The sequence below is a fragment of the Zingiber officinale genome, chromosome 4A, assembly GCF_018446385.1.
Source record: "Zingiber officinale cultivar Zhangliang chromosome 4A, Zo_v1.1, whole genome shotgun sequence".
Classification (NCBI taxonomy): Eukaryota; Viridiplantae; Streptophyta; class Magnoliopsida; order Zingiberales; family Zingiberaceae; genus Zingiber; species Zingiber officinale.
The window spans coordinates 128,471,245-128,487,540 of NC_055992.1; the positions used below are offsets into that span (position 1 = coordinate 128,471,245).

At 37.4% G+C, this 16,296-nt stretch overlaps 1 protein-coding gene across 1 annotated transcript; it reads right to left on the reverse strand.

Annotated features, from left to right (window-relative positions):
• Positions 1–461: 461 nt before the first annotated feature.
• Positions 462–3,047, reverse strand: LOC121973663 (triacylglycerol lipase 2-like). Its single transcript, XM_042525050.1, has 9 exons — positions 2,813–3,047; positions 2,628–2,741; positions 2,408–2,548; positions 2,196–2,306; positions 1,929–2,072; positions 1,736–1,776; positions 1,558–1,637; positions 1,060–1,155; positions 462–874 (listed from the first exon to the last, which is right to left on the reverse strand). The coding sequence occupies exons 1-9, from the start codon at positions 3,008–3,010 to the stop codon at positions 555–557; spliced, it is 1,245 nt and encodes a 414-aa protein (XP_042380984.1). The 5' UTR covers positions 3,011–3,047; the 3' UTR covers positions 462–554.
• Positions 3,048–16,296: the final 13,249 nt, after the last annotated feature.

Consider the following 16,296-nt stretch of genomic DNA (forward strand, 5'->3'; position numbering starts at 1 on the left):
ATCGACAATTGGCGTCGATTTCCGCTCGGTCGTCTTTGGTGGGATCGTTGACCACGTCTGACCATCGTTGACCACCTTGACTTTGACTTCCACATTGACTACTATCTCCGCCTTTGACCCACGCTTGGTGGGCCCCCTTTATCGCGACATCACTTACTAAAAAACTCCTTTGTTGAAGGCAAAGAAGCCTCTTACATACTTTGAAAGCTCAGGAATTACTAGAAAGATGAATACAATAATTGTTGATTAATTTCTAACTTTAGGAGGTTTTTTATAGCCTCCTGGAAAAAGTTAGCATTACTTAGAGACACCTCCAAAGCCATCTACTTCTAAGTGGATAAAGATTTATCTACTCTTCAATGATTAACCAACAACTACTGTTTATTGGAGGTACCTCTATCCAATCATCATAATTAGTACATCAAGTTATTGACATTACCTTAGTTGTTTTATCATTTAATATAAAATTACTACAATACATTTATCACTTGATTTGCCAAATTGAACAATCCATCTCATCATTTGTAATCCCAATTACATTAAATAATTGACATTTAATGTGTATTAAAGAATGAGATTATTGAACCATAAACAATAGCTTTAGCATTAATCCCTAATACAAAATCAAGATGGGCATACTCTTCCACATACTGAACTGTTAGCTTATCCACGTCATGCAACTTGAGGTCATCTAAGAGTTGTAAAACATCTTCGACATCGGAGAGCTCATCCCGGCCGCCATAGCTAAGAAACAAAGGAAAATCCTTTGGAATGTTCGACATGTCATAGGGCGGGGGATTCACTTGGTTGTAGTGCTTCATGTTAGCCGTCTTGCTTCCGTAATCGTATTTCGTTATCACTCCATCTCTCACCACTGTAAACATGTGTTAGGATGCGTTCGGGTTATCGATAGTTGGCACAATGATGTACATCTTGAAACCATGTAAATGTGAAGCTAAACACAACCAATTCACTACTTAGCTTAGCCTATTCGAACAATAAGAACCCTCTACATAATCGACATATGCATCGGAAGTAAGACCTTAAGAAAGAACTTACTTTGAGCTAAATGAATTAAATTCTTTATCGATGTTGGTTGCGGTTCATACTTCAAATAGTATTCCACGGCGGTGTGATTGAGGCAGCAATTGTTCCCTATCATACACAAGAAATGACGCACTGATGGATATTTAATTCAAATAAAAAATATTTGATATCTACTGAAATAATTGTTGGAAGAAAAATGTTGGACGATATGTTTGATGATAGGTTCCCTCCAAGATTTTAATTCCGAATTTTAATTTGTGCCCATATATGCCCATTTTGATTTATATACATAAATATGTTCCATTTGATCACCAATCAAAGAAACCATGTTTTATGTACATCCTTTAATAAGCCTATCAAAGTTCTTCTTCCTTTTCAATATGGGACTAAACATATAACACTAGCTATATTCAACAATAATTACTAAAAAGAAGGAATAAAACAACAATGAACATTTGAATTATATATATATATATATATAATTTTTAAGAAAACAAATATAAATAATACCTGAAATCGCTGCCACTAAATCAAAGCAATCCACACCTGGATAATCGCACAATTTATTAAGGAAATCTGATGAAATCTTCCTGATGCAAAATTTGCATTTAAATTATAATTATACTCTAAGAGAATCAACATATATGTAACTGCTTAAACTCTAATCACAAGTTTAAGTAATCATTACGATTTGAGATTAAATTCTGATACCCCGAGCCATTTAATAACCTGAAAAAAAAAATCAGTAAAAACTTCATTAAGTCCCTCTTTCACTTGCATAAACAGAATTGTGATGCTTGGTCACAAAACTATGGTCTCACGACGAAATTGATAGTATCGCGTGACGTCTAGTTTTATCGGAGAACGAATTCGATACATACATCTGCAACAAATACTCTGGCTGCAAGCTTTCCCAGTCGAGTAGTGATGTGAGACAAGTAAGCAATTGGACTGAGAAGAGCTGCTGATTTCATCTTGTCTACAAGCTTCCCTTGAGACAAAGATGACAAAGCTATCAAAGTGCCCTGCATAGTGAAGTATTGCCATGTAATTAATTCCAAATATGAATTTATCTCCTTTTTGATATCAAAATAAATTATAATTAGTAGTTTCATGATTAATTAGTATATATGTAAATTAATTTTTACCAGAGAATGGCCAACATAATCCACCTTCTGGCCGGTTTGTTGGTAGACAAAGTCCAAGATGGCAGGGAGATCATAAGAGGCCAGTTCATCCCAAGAAAAAGACCAAAATGCCTGTTAATTAATCAATTAATTAATTGATAATACAGCAATATAATTAGACAACTAGCTAGATATTGTAATTAGTAGTTTAATTAGGAAAATGAATTAAGTACCTGATCAGTTATGTTGAGAGAAATGTGAGTAGGGCTCCACGTTGTTCCTCTTGTGTTTGCTATCCACACATCAAATCCATTGTCTGCCAAGATGAAGGCTAGTGACTCCTCTGGTGAATTCAGCGCCCAGCTCATCCCATCCTGAAATTCCAATTAATACAAAATAAATAAATAAATAAATAAATAATTTTTATTTATTAGATAAGAAAAAAAAATGTACCACGAGAATTCCATGCTGCAATAGCACTGGCTGCCTTTTCTGGCCTTCTCGATCGCTGTCACGTCCTTGTGGAATTCTTTGTAAGCCAAGAATGTATCCATCTTCAGTTTGAACCTTCCATAACACATCAATTCACATTAATTTTGGGAAAATAGAAAACACACACGAACAATATCTCTCTACACCTTGTACTCTTGGCACTTGTAACCCTGAGGAATCACTGCCAACTCGCATAGGCTATCGTTTGTCGCCCCTCCAGACTGCCAACCCCTTCCGTTTAAGCTCCGCGCTCCAACTAGCACTTGTGGTGGGGCAATAAGGAAAAGATAGAGGAGGAGGAGGAGGGGGAGAGCAGAACAAGTGGTGTGTGAAGCCATGTACATGTTTGAGAACAAAGCTTGGTGGGAGACACACACATGTATATATATTTATAGTGTTGATGTGGTGTTGTGTAGAAGGAAGGAAAATTATGGCTCTTCCTTTGGCATGATAACTCCTAAAAGTGCGGGCTTTCTTTTGTATGGCTTTTAGTGATTCCTTCCTCACTAGCATAAGAAGAAAGTGGATTGGCATTTTACGGTTTAATTGGAAGCTTTATTCTAATAGCAAGTATAATTGGTGTTGATTTAATTTTGCCACTGAGGACGACACTACAAGAATAATGGTCTTTAAGGGCACACATAAATGCCCTTATAATTTATTTTTAATGACACTTTGGCATGATAACCCTTAAAAGTGCGGGCTTTCTTTTTTATGGCTTTTAGTGATTCCTTCCTCACTAGCATAAGAAGAAAGTGGATTGGCATTTTACGGTTTAATTGGAAGCTTTATTCTAATAGCAAGTATAATTGGTGTTGATTTAATTTTGCCACTGAGGACGAGCATAGAGGATAATGATGAGCAAATGGTCTTATCGGTTTACTTAGCTTTCATGGAAGATAATCATTGCTAAGCAAGAAACTCGTTTAATCTGCATTAATTTACTTGCCATTTTTCAGATTTGTTCACCTTTATTTTAAATCGTTTGGCTAGTTTCAGTACTGACCATTTTGATTGCAACTTCTTTGGCATGGCATGGCACGGTATGGCATGGCATCAAGATCGTTTGGCTATACGCTGGCGTTTGATTGAGACCATGAACTTTGGGGAGTAAATTAAAGCTTACGTTGTCAACCATTTCTATCTATATATAGATATATATACACACAATGGTAAAAGGAGAATACACTCACTACCAGCGAGATATATATGCACAGACGCTCACAGAGATAGTGTCCACAACTATTGAAAAATCAAGGTGCCCGGTGAAAGAAGAAGAATAGAAAGAGAACAAGATAGAATATGAGAATAATAATAAATTTTATTGTTTGTTGATATTTATATTAAGGATGATATAATATATAATGTTTAAAAAGTACTTGGTTAATTAACTATTTAATAAATAATAGAAGAATAATCCTAATACTAATTTGATTTGATCAATCCGTAGATTCTCTTTTATCTCTTTTACTCCCCCCCCCCCTCCCGCGACAATCGTAACGGGAGATCTTTGACGTTGAGTTTGTTTGCTAACTTGTTAAAACGTTATTTGGATAATGGCTTAGTAAAGATATTAGTGATTTGATCTTCAACAAAAATATAAGAGACGGATAATTGTTGAGTTGTCACACGTTCATGAACAAAATGAAAATCAATTTCCACATGTTTTGTATGAGAATGAAATATTGGATTTGCTATGAGATATGTTGAACTAATATTGCCGCACCAAATTTTTGCTGTAATATTTGATGTAAGATGAAGTTCAGAGAGAAGTGATTGAAGTCAAATTATTTCAGACGTTGTATTTGCTATAACTTTATATTCGACCTCAGCACTTGAACGAGATACCGTAGGTTGCTTTTTCAAATTCCATGAGATAAGGTTTTGTCTAAGAAATATTGCATATCCACTAGTAGAGCGTCTATCTTCAGGAGAGCTTGCCCAATCGGTATCACTATAGACATGTAAATCTTGAGACGATTGACGATATAAAAGAAGTCCATGTAAAATAGTATATTTGAGATAGCGAAGTATTTTTTTTCATTATCCGACCCCAATATTACTCAGTTAGAGCATGCATGAATTGATAGGCATGATTTACTGCAAAGTAATATCAGGTTGTGTGATAGTGACATATTGTAAGGCTCCAACAATGCTTCAATAAATTTGTAGATCAGACAAAACAGGAAAGGATGAAGTTGTAGAGTTGTTTATAGCAATTGGTGTAGAAACTGGACGCACTCCATCCATTTAGGTTATTTGGAGAAGCCCAGTAATATATTTACTCTGAGAGAGAAGATAGCCTTCTTCATGTGGAATAAATTCAATACCAAGAAAAAAGAGCATTTCCCAAATCTCGAGTAGGAAATTCTTAATTAAAAAGGCTTAATAAAGTTGTGATACTTTTGTGATCATTACCGGTTATTAGGATGTCATCCACATAAATAAAAAAAAAATCATAGAACCATCATTATATTTATGGAATAGAGATGAGTTAGTCTTTGATCCAAAAAATCCTTGAGCTTGTAACCAATTAGATAATCGATGAAACCATGCACGAGGAGCTTGTCGAAGACCATATAATGATTTCTTGAGTTGACAAACATGAGATGGAAATTATGGATGAATGATTCCAGGTGGTTACTCTATAAATATAGTTTCCTCAAGATGACCATGAAGAAATACATTTGAAATGTCTAATTATCGTACATGTCAATTAGAACTAGCAGCTACTAATAATAAAAGTTTGATGGATGTACTTTTGATGATTGGGCTAAAAGTGTCATTAAATTCAATACCTAGCTGTGACTAAATCCTTTAGCTACAAGTCGAGCTTTGTGTCGTTCAAGAAAACCATCAGCTCGATGTTTAAGATGAAATATCCATTTAGAACCCATAATATTCATGGAGGGAGAGCGTGGAACTAGGCTCCATGTTCCATTACAAAGAAGGAAATCAAATTCTGTAATCATTACACTATGCCCAATTTGGATCTTTGTTTGCTTGTGTAAAACAAGTTGATTCAATAGATTTTGAAGAGAGCACTAGAGCTCATAGAAGGGGATGTCGAGTTGTTATTAGTGGACAACGTGCATAGATGTCACTTAATGGAAGCATGCGATGAGAAGTATTATCATCTGAATCACTTACTGTTGGCGATGAGGAAGCAGACTAACATGGTGATTTAGATGATGGACTTGCATTATCTGAGGATCCAGAACTAGAGAGAAAATTATCTTCGACTGGTGAGGCTTTCGAGATCGGAGCAGCAACTTGAGGTGATTTTGATAGTATAGGGGAGTTATCAGATAGCTCCAGAGCAAGACCTAAGATGCCATCACTTCCGACAATGTTAGGTGGCATTAAGAAAGTGCCACCTATATCTAGAAGAGAGATTGAAGAAGCTACTGAAAAAGGGAATAAAGACTCATCAAAAGTAATATGTTGTGAAATATAAATTCATCCTATTGGTATATGTAAACAACGATAATCATGGTGCAAATTACTATAACCAAGGAAAACATATTGTAGTGAATGAGAGTCAAGTTTGTGTTTAGAGTAGGGGCGTAACCATGGATAACATGTGCAACCAAATATTTAAAGGAAAGTGTGATTAGGAGTTTGATTATAAAGTTTTTTCAAAAGGACACTAATGATTGAGAAGTGGAGTAAGAAGTCAATTTATGAGATATACGGTAGTGTTAACAGGTTCATCCCAAAATTTACATGAAACTGATGTATGATGAAGAAGAGCTAAGGTAGTTTCAATTATATGTCTATGTTTTCTATCAGCAGAGTCATTTTGTTCTAGAGTGTGAGGATAAGAGACTCGATGAACAATTCCACAGGAGACAAGATGACGATGGAGAGCTTGATATTTGCCTCCCCAATTAGAATGAAAAGAGAGTATTTTACAATTAAAATATCGTTCAACTTGATTTTTAAAATTACAAAATACATCCAATAAATCAGATTTCTTTCTCATAGAATAAAGTCAAGTATATTACTAAAATGATCAATGAAGGTAACATAATATTGGAAACCTTGGGTAGACAAAATAGGTGCAGGCCCCAAACATCTGAATGAATTATTTCATGTGCAAAATTAGAAACATGATCGAATGAAGAGAAAGGTAGCTTATGACTTTTAGATTCCATACATGTCATACATGAGTGAGATGGAGAGGAGGAAAAGGAAGTAGGTAAACCATACCTATTGATGTTTGACTGAATAATGCGAGGAGAAGGATGACCAAGTCAAGCATGCCAAACTGATTTATTTGTGAGTTCACCAACAAAAGCTTTGATTGAAGAACTTTGAAGATAATAGAAGTCATTTTTTATTCTCCCATAAAACACAATAGTATTTGTTCCTCTATCTTTTATAAGATAATGATTATGATGAAATTAAAAAATGACATTATTATCAAGATAAAACTGATGTGTAGAGAATAAATTTTTAGTAATAGATGGAACATGAAAGACATTTTGCATGTGAAGAGTACGATTGGATAAATGAATATATGTGTCTCCAAGATTAGCAATTTGCAAACCTGAACCATCGCCTACTTGAATCGTATTTGAACCATAATACGACATTACGTCTGTAAGGATATTGTAATATGATATGATATGATGAGTTACTCCAGTGTCAATATACCAATCAGTAGATAAAAACTCTGAGTTTTTACCATGAGTAGACATGGACGAGAGGACCTTAGGATAAACTTGGGAAGCAATTGGTTGTCTTAAAGTTGCAGGACCACCAATGAAATTTGAGTCAAATCGCCTAAGACATTGAATACCAAAATGTATATTTCTGAGATAAATTTGGCATTTCCCTCGAGTATATGACCAATCAAATCTTCTAGTGTATTGATTTCCAGTATGACCAACGATGTAACAAATTTTACATCAGTCTAAACTTTGTTTTCGACCTCCTTGATCTTGTTGAGTATTTGACATCTAAAGTAAAATAACTTATCCTGTAGATGATATTGGCTTCTGTAGATTGTGAAGGAGATGCTCCTTTGGCTAGCAGTGGTAGAAAACCAGGCGGCAACAACAAACTCCGGGGATGCGAGGGGGGGGGGGGAGTGGCAGGGGGTGCAACAGAATCAACAACCGCAATTTTTACGATAGTAGCTATGGCTGGAAGAAGAACTACTAGCGGGATACTGCTATTCCAACGACCAAAACTGTTAGAGTGTATACTAAAAGTTTAGCTTTTGTATAAACATTTATTTAGAAATAAAGAATCGCAATGGTCAAATACCTACATTTATATGCTAAGTGTAGTTACTCAATTAATTTATATTGTAGATAACATGGTGTGTGGTGTCACACACAGAAGATCATATTATCAATTCCTTATAAATTATAAACAGTTGCTCACAACTAAGATGGAAAGGAACAATCCGTTGGAATAGCCGTAGTGTAATTAGGTATTAGTTTATCTTGACTAATAAATTACACAAGTACACTCTAAGTGTATTAAGTAGGACCATTTAAGGTAAGTTTTTTTTTTATATTGACTTAATAAAAGAACAAGACCTTAGTTATTATGGAAGTGTGTACTCTTAATCCTAATATAATAACAAACACATATATTTAGTATTTATTTCTTTGACTTATCAAAGGGTGAGATTTAGCTCGATAAATCAATAGGTCCGATAAGTTGGAAAATTATATTACTTATAGTGTGTGTTGTTGATTATAGAAGGAAACTGTGTCATATAAATCTAGGTTGATAATGTCCCCAAGAGGAGCTCATAAGGATTGTCATGTTAAAACCTGCAGGTGGACTTAGTCCGACATGATGATAAGGTTGAGTGGTACTACTCTTGGACTAAGAAATTAATTAAAAAGAGTTGTCAGTAACTTAATTAATTAGTGGACATTTGACATCTTAAACACAGGGAGACTAACACACTCATAATAAGAAGGAGCCCAAAATATAATTTGAGATTGGTGCGGTAGTTCAATAATAATTCTTTAGTGGTATGAATTATTATTGATAAAATTAAGTTGGGTGCTCGGGTCGAACACGGGAAGCTTAATTTCATCGAGAGACCAAAACCAATTCCTTCTCTCGGTTCCTATTGTAGCCTCTTGTATATAGAGAATTATACCCACCTATACCCACCTTCTTACCCACTCTTTGGTGGCCGGCCAAGCTAGCTTGGAGCCCAAGCTAGGGCCGGCCAAGACCCAAAGATTGAGCCAAGTAGGGGTCGGCCAATGCTTGGAGCCCAAGTATGGTGTGGCCGACCCTAAGAAAAATAAAAAGGATTTTTATTTTAAAATTTTTTTAAGTGGATTCCATGGTTTTGAAAGAGAGTTTAAAATTTAAAAGTTTCCTTTTACAAAAGATTAAGAGAAGATTTGACTAGTGCTGGAAGACTTGACTTGATTACTGTCAATAAAGTATTTAACGCCCAGACTTATATTGATGCACAGTTATAAGCATTCAGGAGTCCAGACTGTACCCTATGCATCTCACGCCGTTCTATATTTTTCAAACACAAGCAAGGTATACCTAGGTGTTTGTGAGATGCTCTGGCTTAAATCTAGGGGAACATGATTTCTAGGGTAGATCCTAAACTAAGTCCAACTTTTAAATTCTAAGAAATTGGGATTTTGAAATCATTATTTCCCTAAAATTTTCAAAACAATTTAAAAGTGGTTTTGAAATTATACTCACACTTTTGAAAAAGTGACAAATAAGTGCTGAATGAAAGCACAAGTCAGCTAAATATAAGATAACCAACTCCAAGATACAACCAAAAAGGTGAGCAAGACATCCAGATCCAAAAAGTGATGACATATCCAGACAATCTAGAAAGATATAGTCACGCAGGCGGATCGTCAGCTGGAGGATCGGCAGCTAGGGGATCATCGGCTGGGGGTGGTGCAAGGGGCTGCTCGAGTGCACGCTGAGGTTGTCCATGGCGACGGATCTCATCTCGGAGAGAAGTGAACCCCGCAGCTATCTCGGATCGGAGGAAGCGATGACTCTCTCGAACAACGCGTCGAGTCTCGATGGACTGAACCTCAAGGCGGGCTAATCTGTCCTCGACAGAAAGTGATGTCGAAGTCGAGGGTCCGGCAGATGTGGAGGGCCCAGCAGAGGTGGACGGATCTGCGAAAAAGTCATCTGCCAGGAAGTCGGGCCACTCCTCACCCTCATCTGGTACGTCCTCGGCCTCTGGAGCACTAGGAGCAGCGACTGGCTGTGGTCGGCCCTTCCAGGCCAGAATCCCCTCGGCAGTGACCTCTGCACCCGCTAATCTAAGACTACGCTGACCTAACTCATCATATATAATCAGTGGTATGAGTGCCCCTCTGGTAGTGTCTATCCTAGAGGTGGAGAAAATTTGGGTCAGGATATGGCAGTAGGGCATATGAATCACTCCAGATGTGACTGTACTAGATGCCTGAATGATGTTATGAAACATGTGCAGTGCAATGTCTATGTCAAGGCACTGGCTATGGGCATACAAAAAGAATGAGTGGGATGGGCGCATCTTCGAGACGTCTCGAGATGTGATGAGCAGGATGCATGCTGTCAAGACTATGTACATAACATAGTCCTGAACTCGAAGGAGAGTGGGCCAGAACTCAGTCAGACCAATGGGTCTCTCCTCCCCAAAAAAATGCATGTAGATGTCGTCTAAGGTAATGTGGGAATAGGGATCACTGAAAGGCAGCTTCCTACTCGGGTAACATAAGAATGTACACTGAGACTCCCTGAGCTCTAAGCTAGTGCGAAGTAGGGAGGGAGTCAACTGAAGGTCAGTGCCACTAACTCTGGTGGAATAGGTGCTATCATCAACCTTTTCAAGGTTGTGATAGAACTGGGCACACAGGTCTTGATTCACTGTAGTGGTGCAGTCAACCAGTTTGGCTAGATGATAGTATTCTATCATCTGGACTGCGGGGAGATAAAATTTGGCAAAATATTCCCTACCAATATACCTAGGTTTAATGGACTCAAAGGTAAACCTAGCAAAATCTATCCTATGCTGTTCCGAGGGGAATCTAGGGTCCGCAGAAGGAACCCTAGCCGGTGTAGGATCCACAATGCGACGCTTCTTATTTTTGACATTACACAAGAAAAATAGCAAAACTAGCACGAAATTTATGTAACAGATGATTGAGAAGAGTTTGGAGTATACCTAGGAGACATTGCTAGGAGTAGAGGAGGAAGAGGTGGGTTGAAGGCGCCTTAGTTGGGGCGAAATCGCACGAGAACCTTGTGTTGTGTTTCAGTAGAAAACGAACAGAAGAAGCCTTCTGTTCGTGGTAAAATCGCGGAATGAAGGCGCCTTTGGAGGCGCCTCCGAGATGGTCCGAGGCGCCCTAATCAGGTCGGTGGGAAATTTTCTGCCGCTGTTGAGGGCGCCTCCCTTGTGTGGGAGGCGCCTCTGTTCAGGCGCCACGTGTTCCATTTTTTTTTTTATTTTCACCGTTGAAGAAGTTTATGATTAATTAAGTTTTGAGAGGTTATTAATTTCTATTAATTATGTTTTTAGATTAAGTATTAAAAGTTAATTTAATTTTAAAAAATAATTTTAAGTTAATTAATTTTGAAAGATAATTTTAAGTTAATTAATTTTGAAAGATAATTTTAAGTTAATTAATTTTGAAGAATAATTTTAAGTTAATTAATTTTGAAGGATAATTTTAAGTTAATTAATTTTAAAAAATATTTTTAAGTTAATTAATTTTGAAAAATATTTTTAAGTTAATTAATTTTGAAAAATATTTTTAAGTAAATTAATTAAAAAATGATTTAAGTTAATTAATTTTGAAAAATATTTTTAAGTTAATTAATTAAAAAAATGATTTAAGTTAATTAATTTTGAAAAATATTTTAAGTGAATTAATTTTGAAAAATATTTTATGTTAATTAATTTTGAAAAATATTTTTAAGTTAATTAATTTAAAAAATGATTTAAGTTAATTAGTTTTGAAAAATATTTTAAGTTAATTAATTTTGAAAAATATTTTAAGTTAATTAATTTTGAAAAATATTTTTAAGTTAATTAATTTAAAAAATGATTTAAGTTAATTAATTTTGAAAAATATTTTTTAGTTAATTAATTTAAAAAATGATTTAAGTTAATTAATTTTGAAAAATATTAATTTAAAAAATGATTTAAGTTAATTAATTTTTAAAAAATAATTAATTTTAAAAAAGTTTTAATTACGAGTTCAATTTTGAATTAGTTTTAATTACGATTTGAAAAAATAATTTTAAGTTAATAAAAAAATTTAAAATAATTAAATTTAATTAAGTTTGATTAATTTTTAAAATAATTAAGTTTGATTAATAATTAAGTTTGGTTAATTTTGAAAATAATTAAGTTTGATTGATTAAATGTTAAATTCATTTTTAATTAATTTATATTCATTAGTCATCTCACCTGATCTAAATTTTCAATCAGGGAATCCTATAATTGTTGTGAGATGAATTAATGTTTATTTTTAGAGTTTGGTTTAACTTTGTGTTAGATTCAGGTTTAGCTTTGGGTTCAACAAGTAGACATTGTTTGGATAAACTTCTGGGTATGGTGAGTCACTTGGATATCATTAAAGTAACCATGCCTTCGAGGTTTTCCAAATAGTACTACCCATTGGACTTAGTACAAAACCTTGGTCTAACTAGTTAGGATCCATAAAGGATAGCTTCGGTTAGTTCCACTTAGCCAAACGTACCAGGTCGAAGCCATATCTTCCTAGACATGCGATGACTAAGCTTCCCCAACGTACTATCATCCAATACTTCACCAGTACCGTGAGTCAAGTTAAACCTAGCCCATTTTAATCTAACCTTAATTACCCTTTCGGGTAGTCTACTTTTATTTACCCTTATCGGGTTGATTTATTTCAGAGGTGCCAGATATTCTAGAGCCTTCCTTTGCAATTTGATTTAGAATGAATTTTCAATTGAATTTAGAATTTTTAATTGAATTTTTAATTTAATTTTAAATTTTTAATTGAATTTTGAATTTTTAACTTAATTTTAAATTTTTAATTAAATTTTAAATTTTGAATTATGTTCGTTTTATTAGTATTGTCTTTCTTTTTGCTCGTCATGGATCATAGCCTCGATATGGTCTATCGAGGTAGTGTATTTGATCCCTCGGGATCCAATATTGACCAAGTCCAACTTGATTAATCAATTTGGACTTGGGGACCCATGCTTGGACTGTTTTTCTATTTGCTTTTTGTACAAGAGATAAATAGGATTTATATTTTTTTCTTTGGTTTAAATCCTAAACCAGTTCTATTGTAAACGACTCTTTGTGTCCCAAGAATTAGTTCAAGATTCTTGGAACCTAAAGAAAACCGTTCTAGTGTTTTCTCCAGATCTTTGACTTGAGTTTTCAGGCTGGAATTCTCTTCTTCAAGTTTTTGAACTTGAGTTGAGTTTCCAGTCTGAGCTGGTTCAGTCAAAGGTTCGGAGTTAATCACTTCTTTAAGCACTTCTACTTCCTTTAGAAGTGACTTGACTCTAAGGTTTGATTTAGCTAATTTTCGTAACAAATAGTTAACTAAATTATTGAGTCGAGAGATACTTACAGAGGTATCGGGCCCTTCAGAAACGAATACGGATCCGTGGCTTCGCTCGGACTCGGCCTCCGACTCACTCTCGCTCTCGGACAGGTTGATCTGGTCCCGGGCCATCAACGCAAGTAAACTCGTCTGATCGAGTTCATCGTCGTCGTCTTCTGAGGAAGATTCATCCCATGTCACCTTCAGGGTCTTCTTCCTTCTCTGCTTCTTCGCTTCCTTTTGGTTAGGGCACTTGGCCTTGATATGCCCCTTCTGGTTGCATCCGTAGCAGATCACCTCAAATTTTACCTTAGAATTCGGTTGAGCCTCCTTGGATTGGACTACCTTCTTTAGGTCTCTTTTGTTGAAGCCTTTCTTCTTCTTGTAGAGTCTCTTTACAAGGTTCATGAGTTCAATGGTTAGTTCATTGTTTTCTTCATCTGAGTCGGTTTATGATTCCGGCTCCTGTTCGGTTCTTCATCGTGATCTAGATTCGCGAGCTCCACCGGTACCTGCAAGCAAAGCAATTCCTTTCTCGGAAGGCTGCATATTAGTCTGCTCATGAAGTTCAAATTCTGAAAATAGCTCGTCTAATCTAATTAACGATAAATCTTTGGAGACTTTGTAGGCATCTACCATTGATGCCCACAATATACTCCTGGGAAAAGAGTTGAGTGCATACCTTATGATGTCCCTATTCTCTACCTTTTGACCGATTGCGTGGAGGGAGTTGAGAATGTCTTGTATACGTGCGTGGAGTTGGTAGGCCGTCTCTGTTGGTGCAACCTTAGATCAAGGTTGACATGGATGACCCAACTCGAGTTGACTTGACTCGAGTTGTATTTTGATGTTTGACGAGAATCGAAAAGTTATATTTTGATGTTTGACAAGAATACAAACTTGGGAGATTGTGGGTGCAACCTTTGGTCAAGGTTGACCTGGTTGACCCGACTTGAGTTGACCTGATTCGGGAAAAGTCCAAGAATGGAGACTTGGCACGAAAGAGTCCAAGCAGGGAGCTTGGCACGGGAAAAAGTCCAAGTATGGAGACTTGGCACAGGAAAAGTCCAAGTATGGAAACTTGGCACGGAAAAGTCCAAGCAGGGAGCTTGGTACGGGAAAAAGTCCAAGCATGGAATCTTGGCACACGAGGTCAGAGAGGGCTCGGGAGCTCGTTCTCTGGACCAGACGAAGTCGGAGAGGGCTCGGTAGCTCGTTCTCCGGACTAGGTCAGAGAGGGCTCGGGAGCTCGTTCTCTGGACCAGACAGAGTCGGAGAGGGCTCAGTAGCTCGTTCTCCGGACTAGGTCAGAGAGGGCTAGGTAGCTCGTTCTCTGGACCGGATGAGGAAGTCGGAGAGGGCTCCGTAGCTCGTTCTCCGGAGTAGGTCAGAGAGAGCTCGGGAGCTCGTTCTCTGGACCAGACAAAGTCAGAGAGGGCTCGGTAGCTCGTTCTCCGGACTAGGTCAGAGAGGGATAGGTAGCTCGTTCTCTGGACCGGATGAGGAAGTCGGAGATGGCTCGGTAGCTCGTTCTCTGGACTAGGTCGGAGAGGACTTGGTAGTTCGTTCTCTAGATCAGGAAGGCTTTGGGGTTTAGGGTGGGAAGCTCTAAATCCACATGGGTATTGGATCATTCTGCTGACCGATCCAGTGATACTGTGGTTATCTGATCGGTCTGGTGATCGATCAGTAACCAAACAGTAGTTCACTGTAAGTTATCTGATCGGTCTGTAGATCGATCAGGACGCGATGGAACAATAGGGGGATCGGTCTGTGGACCGATCCACCTATAGGCTGATCGGTCCACTGACCGATCAGCCTAGGGCCTGATCGGTCCCATGACCGATCAGAGACCTTGAGGACCGATCAGGGTGGAGCCTGATCGGTCCAGGCCTAGCCGTTGAGTCACAACGGCTAGATTTCTGTGTCTTCTTTGTCTTCTTCACAGGTTGAGGTTATAAATCGAGGTTGAATGCCTCTACAAAAATACAGAAGAGAGCTTACTACTCTTGACTGCGATCTGAGCTTTGCTGAGCTCTTCATTCCTGAAGCTTCGTGTGAGCTTCCCTCAGCTGGTTCTCTGATCAGCTGCTGTTGGCATCCGTGAAGTTGCTGCTTCATCAACGGACCCCAGTTGACGAGAAGGCAAGCAAAACTTGGTAGGGTGTTTTTACATTCATATTGCCCTTGGTTTCTTGCTTTATTTCTTGTACTCCGATCTTGCTGTTGTAAAAGAAATTGTGGCGAGGTTTCTCCACCCAGAAGGAGTTTTTATTAGCCGGTTTTTTCGGGGTCTCATCCACCGACGGATTGATAGGATTCGTCCACCTTACAGACACGCCGAGGAGTAGGAGTATCATCTCTGAACCTCGTTATATCATCGTGTTTAAGGTTTGATCTTCTCCATTTCATTTCTACTTTTTATTTCCGCTGCGCTAACTCAAATTGTAGGAAGAAACAAGAAATTTGGGGTCGGCTATTCACACCCCCCCTCTCTAGCCGCAACCGAGGATCCTAACAAGTGGTATCAGAGCAAGGTTGCTTTTCGTCGGATTAACACCCGGGGGAGCACAAGCTAGAGAATGGATCGACTTGGAGAAGACGTCACGATTCCACCCTTCTACGATTGCGACGACTTCGCGTATTGGAAGGTAAGAATGAAGTATTTTCTTATGACTAACCTAGTAAATTGGAATTGTGTACAAATAGGTTTTATTCCTCCGGTGGATAAAGAAGGAGAACCTCTCGAGAAAAAGAAGTGGACGAAGGAACAAATCCACCGATCCATAATCAATGACGAGGTAATGAAAATCTTTGAATTTTTATTACCTAATGATATCTTGTGTAAGATAGGTGGATACAACGATGCCAAGGAGTTGTGGAACAACTTGGCTAAGTTCCATGAGGAGAGCTCCAATTCAAGTCATGAAGAGGAGTCAAGTGAGCCAAGTAGCTCACATCATGGAGGTATGGAATTAGAAGTTGAGGGCTACTCAACATCTAAGGAAGAAGAGGAGGAGAGTTCTTCTTCAAGATTGGTGCAAGAAGAAGAAGCCTCTACCTCCGGAAGG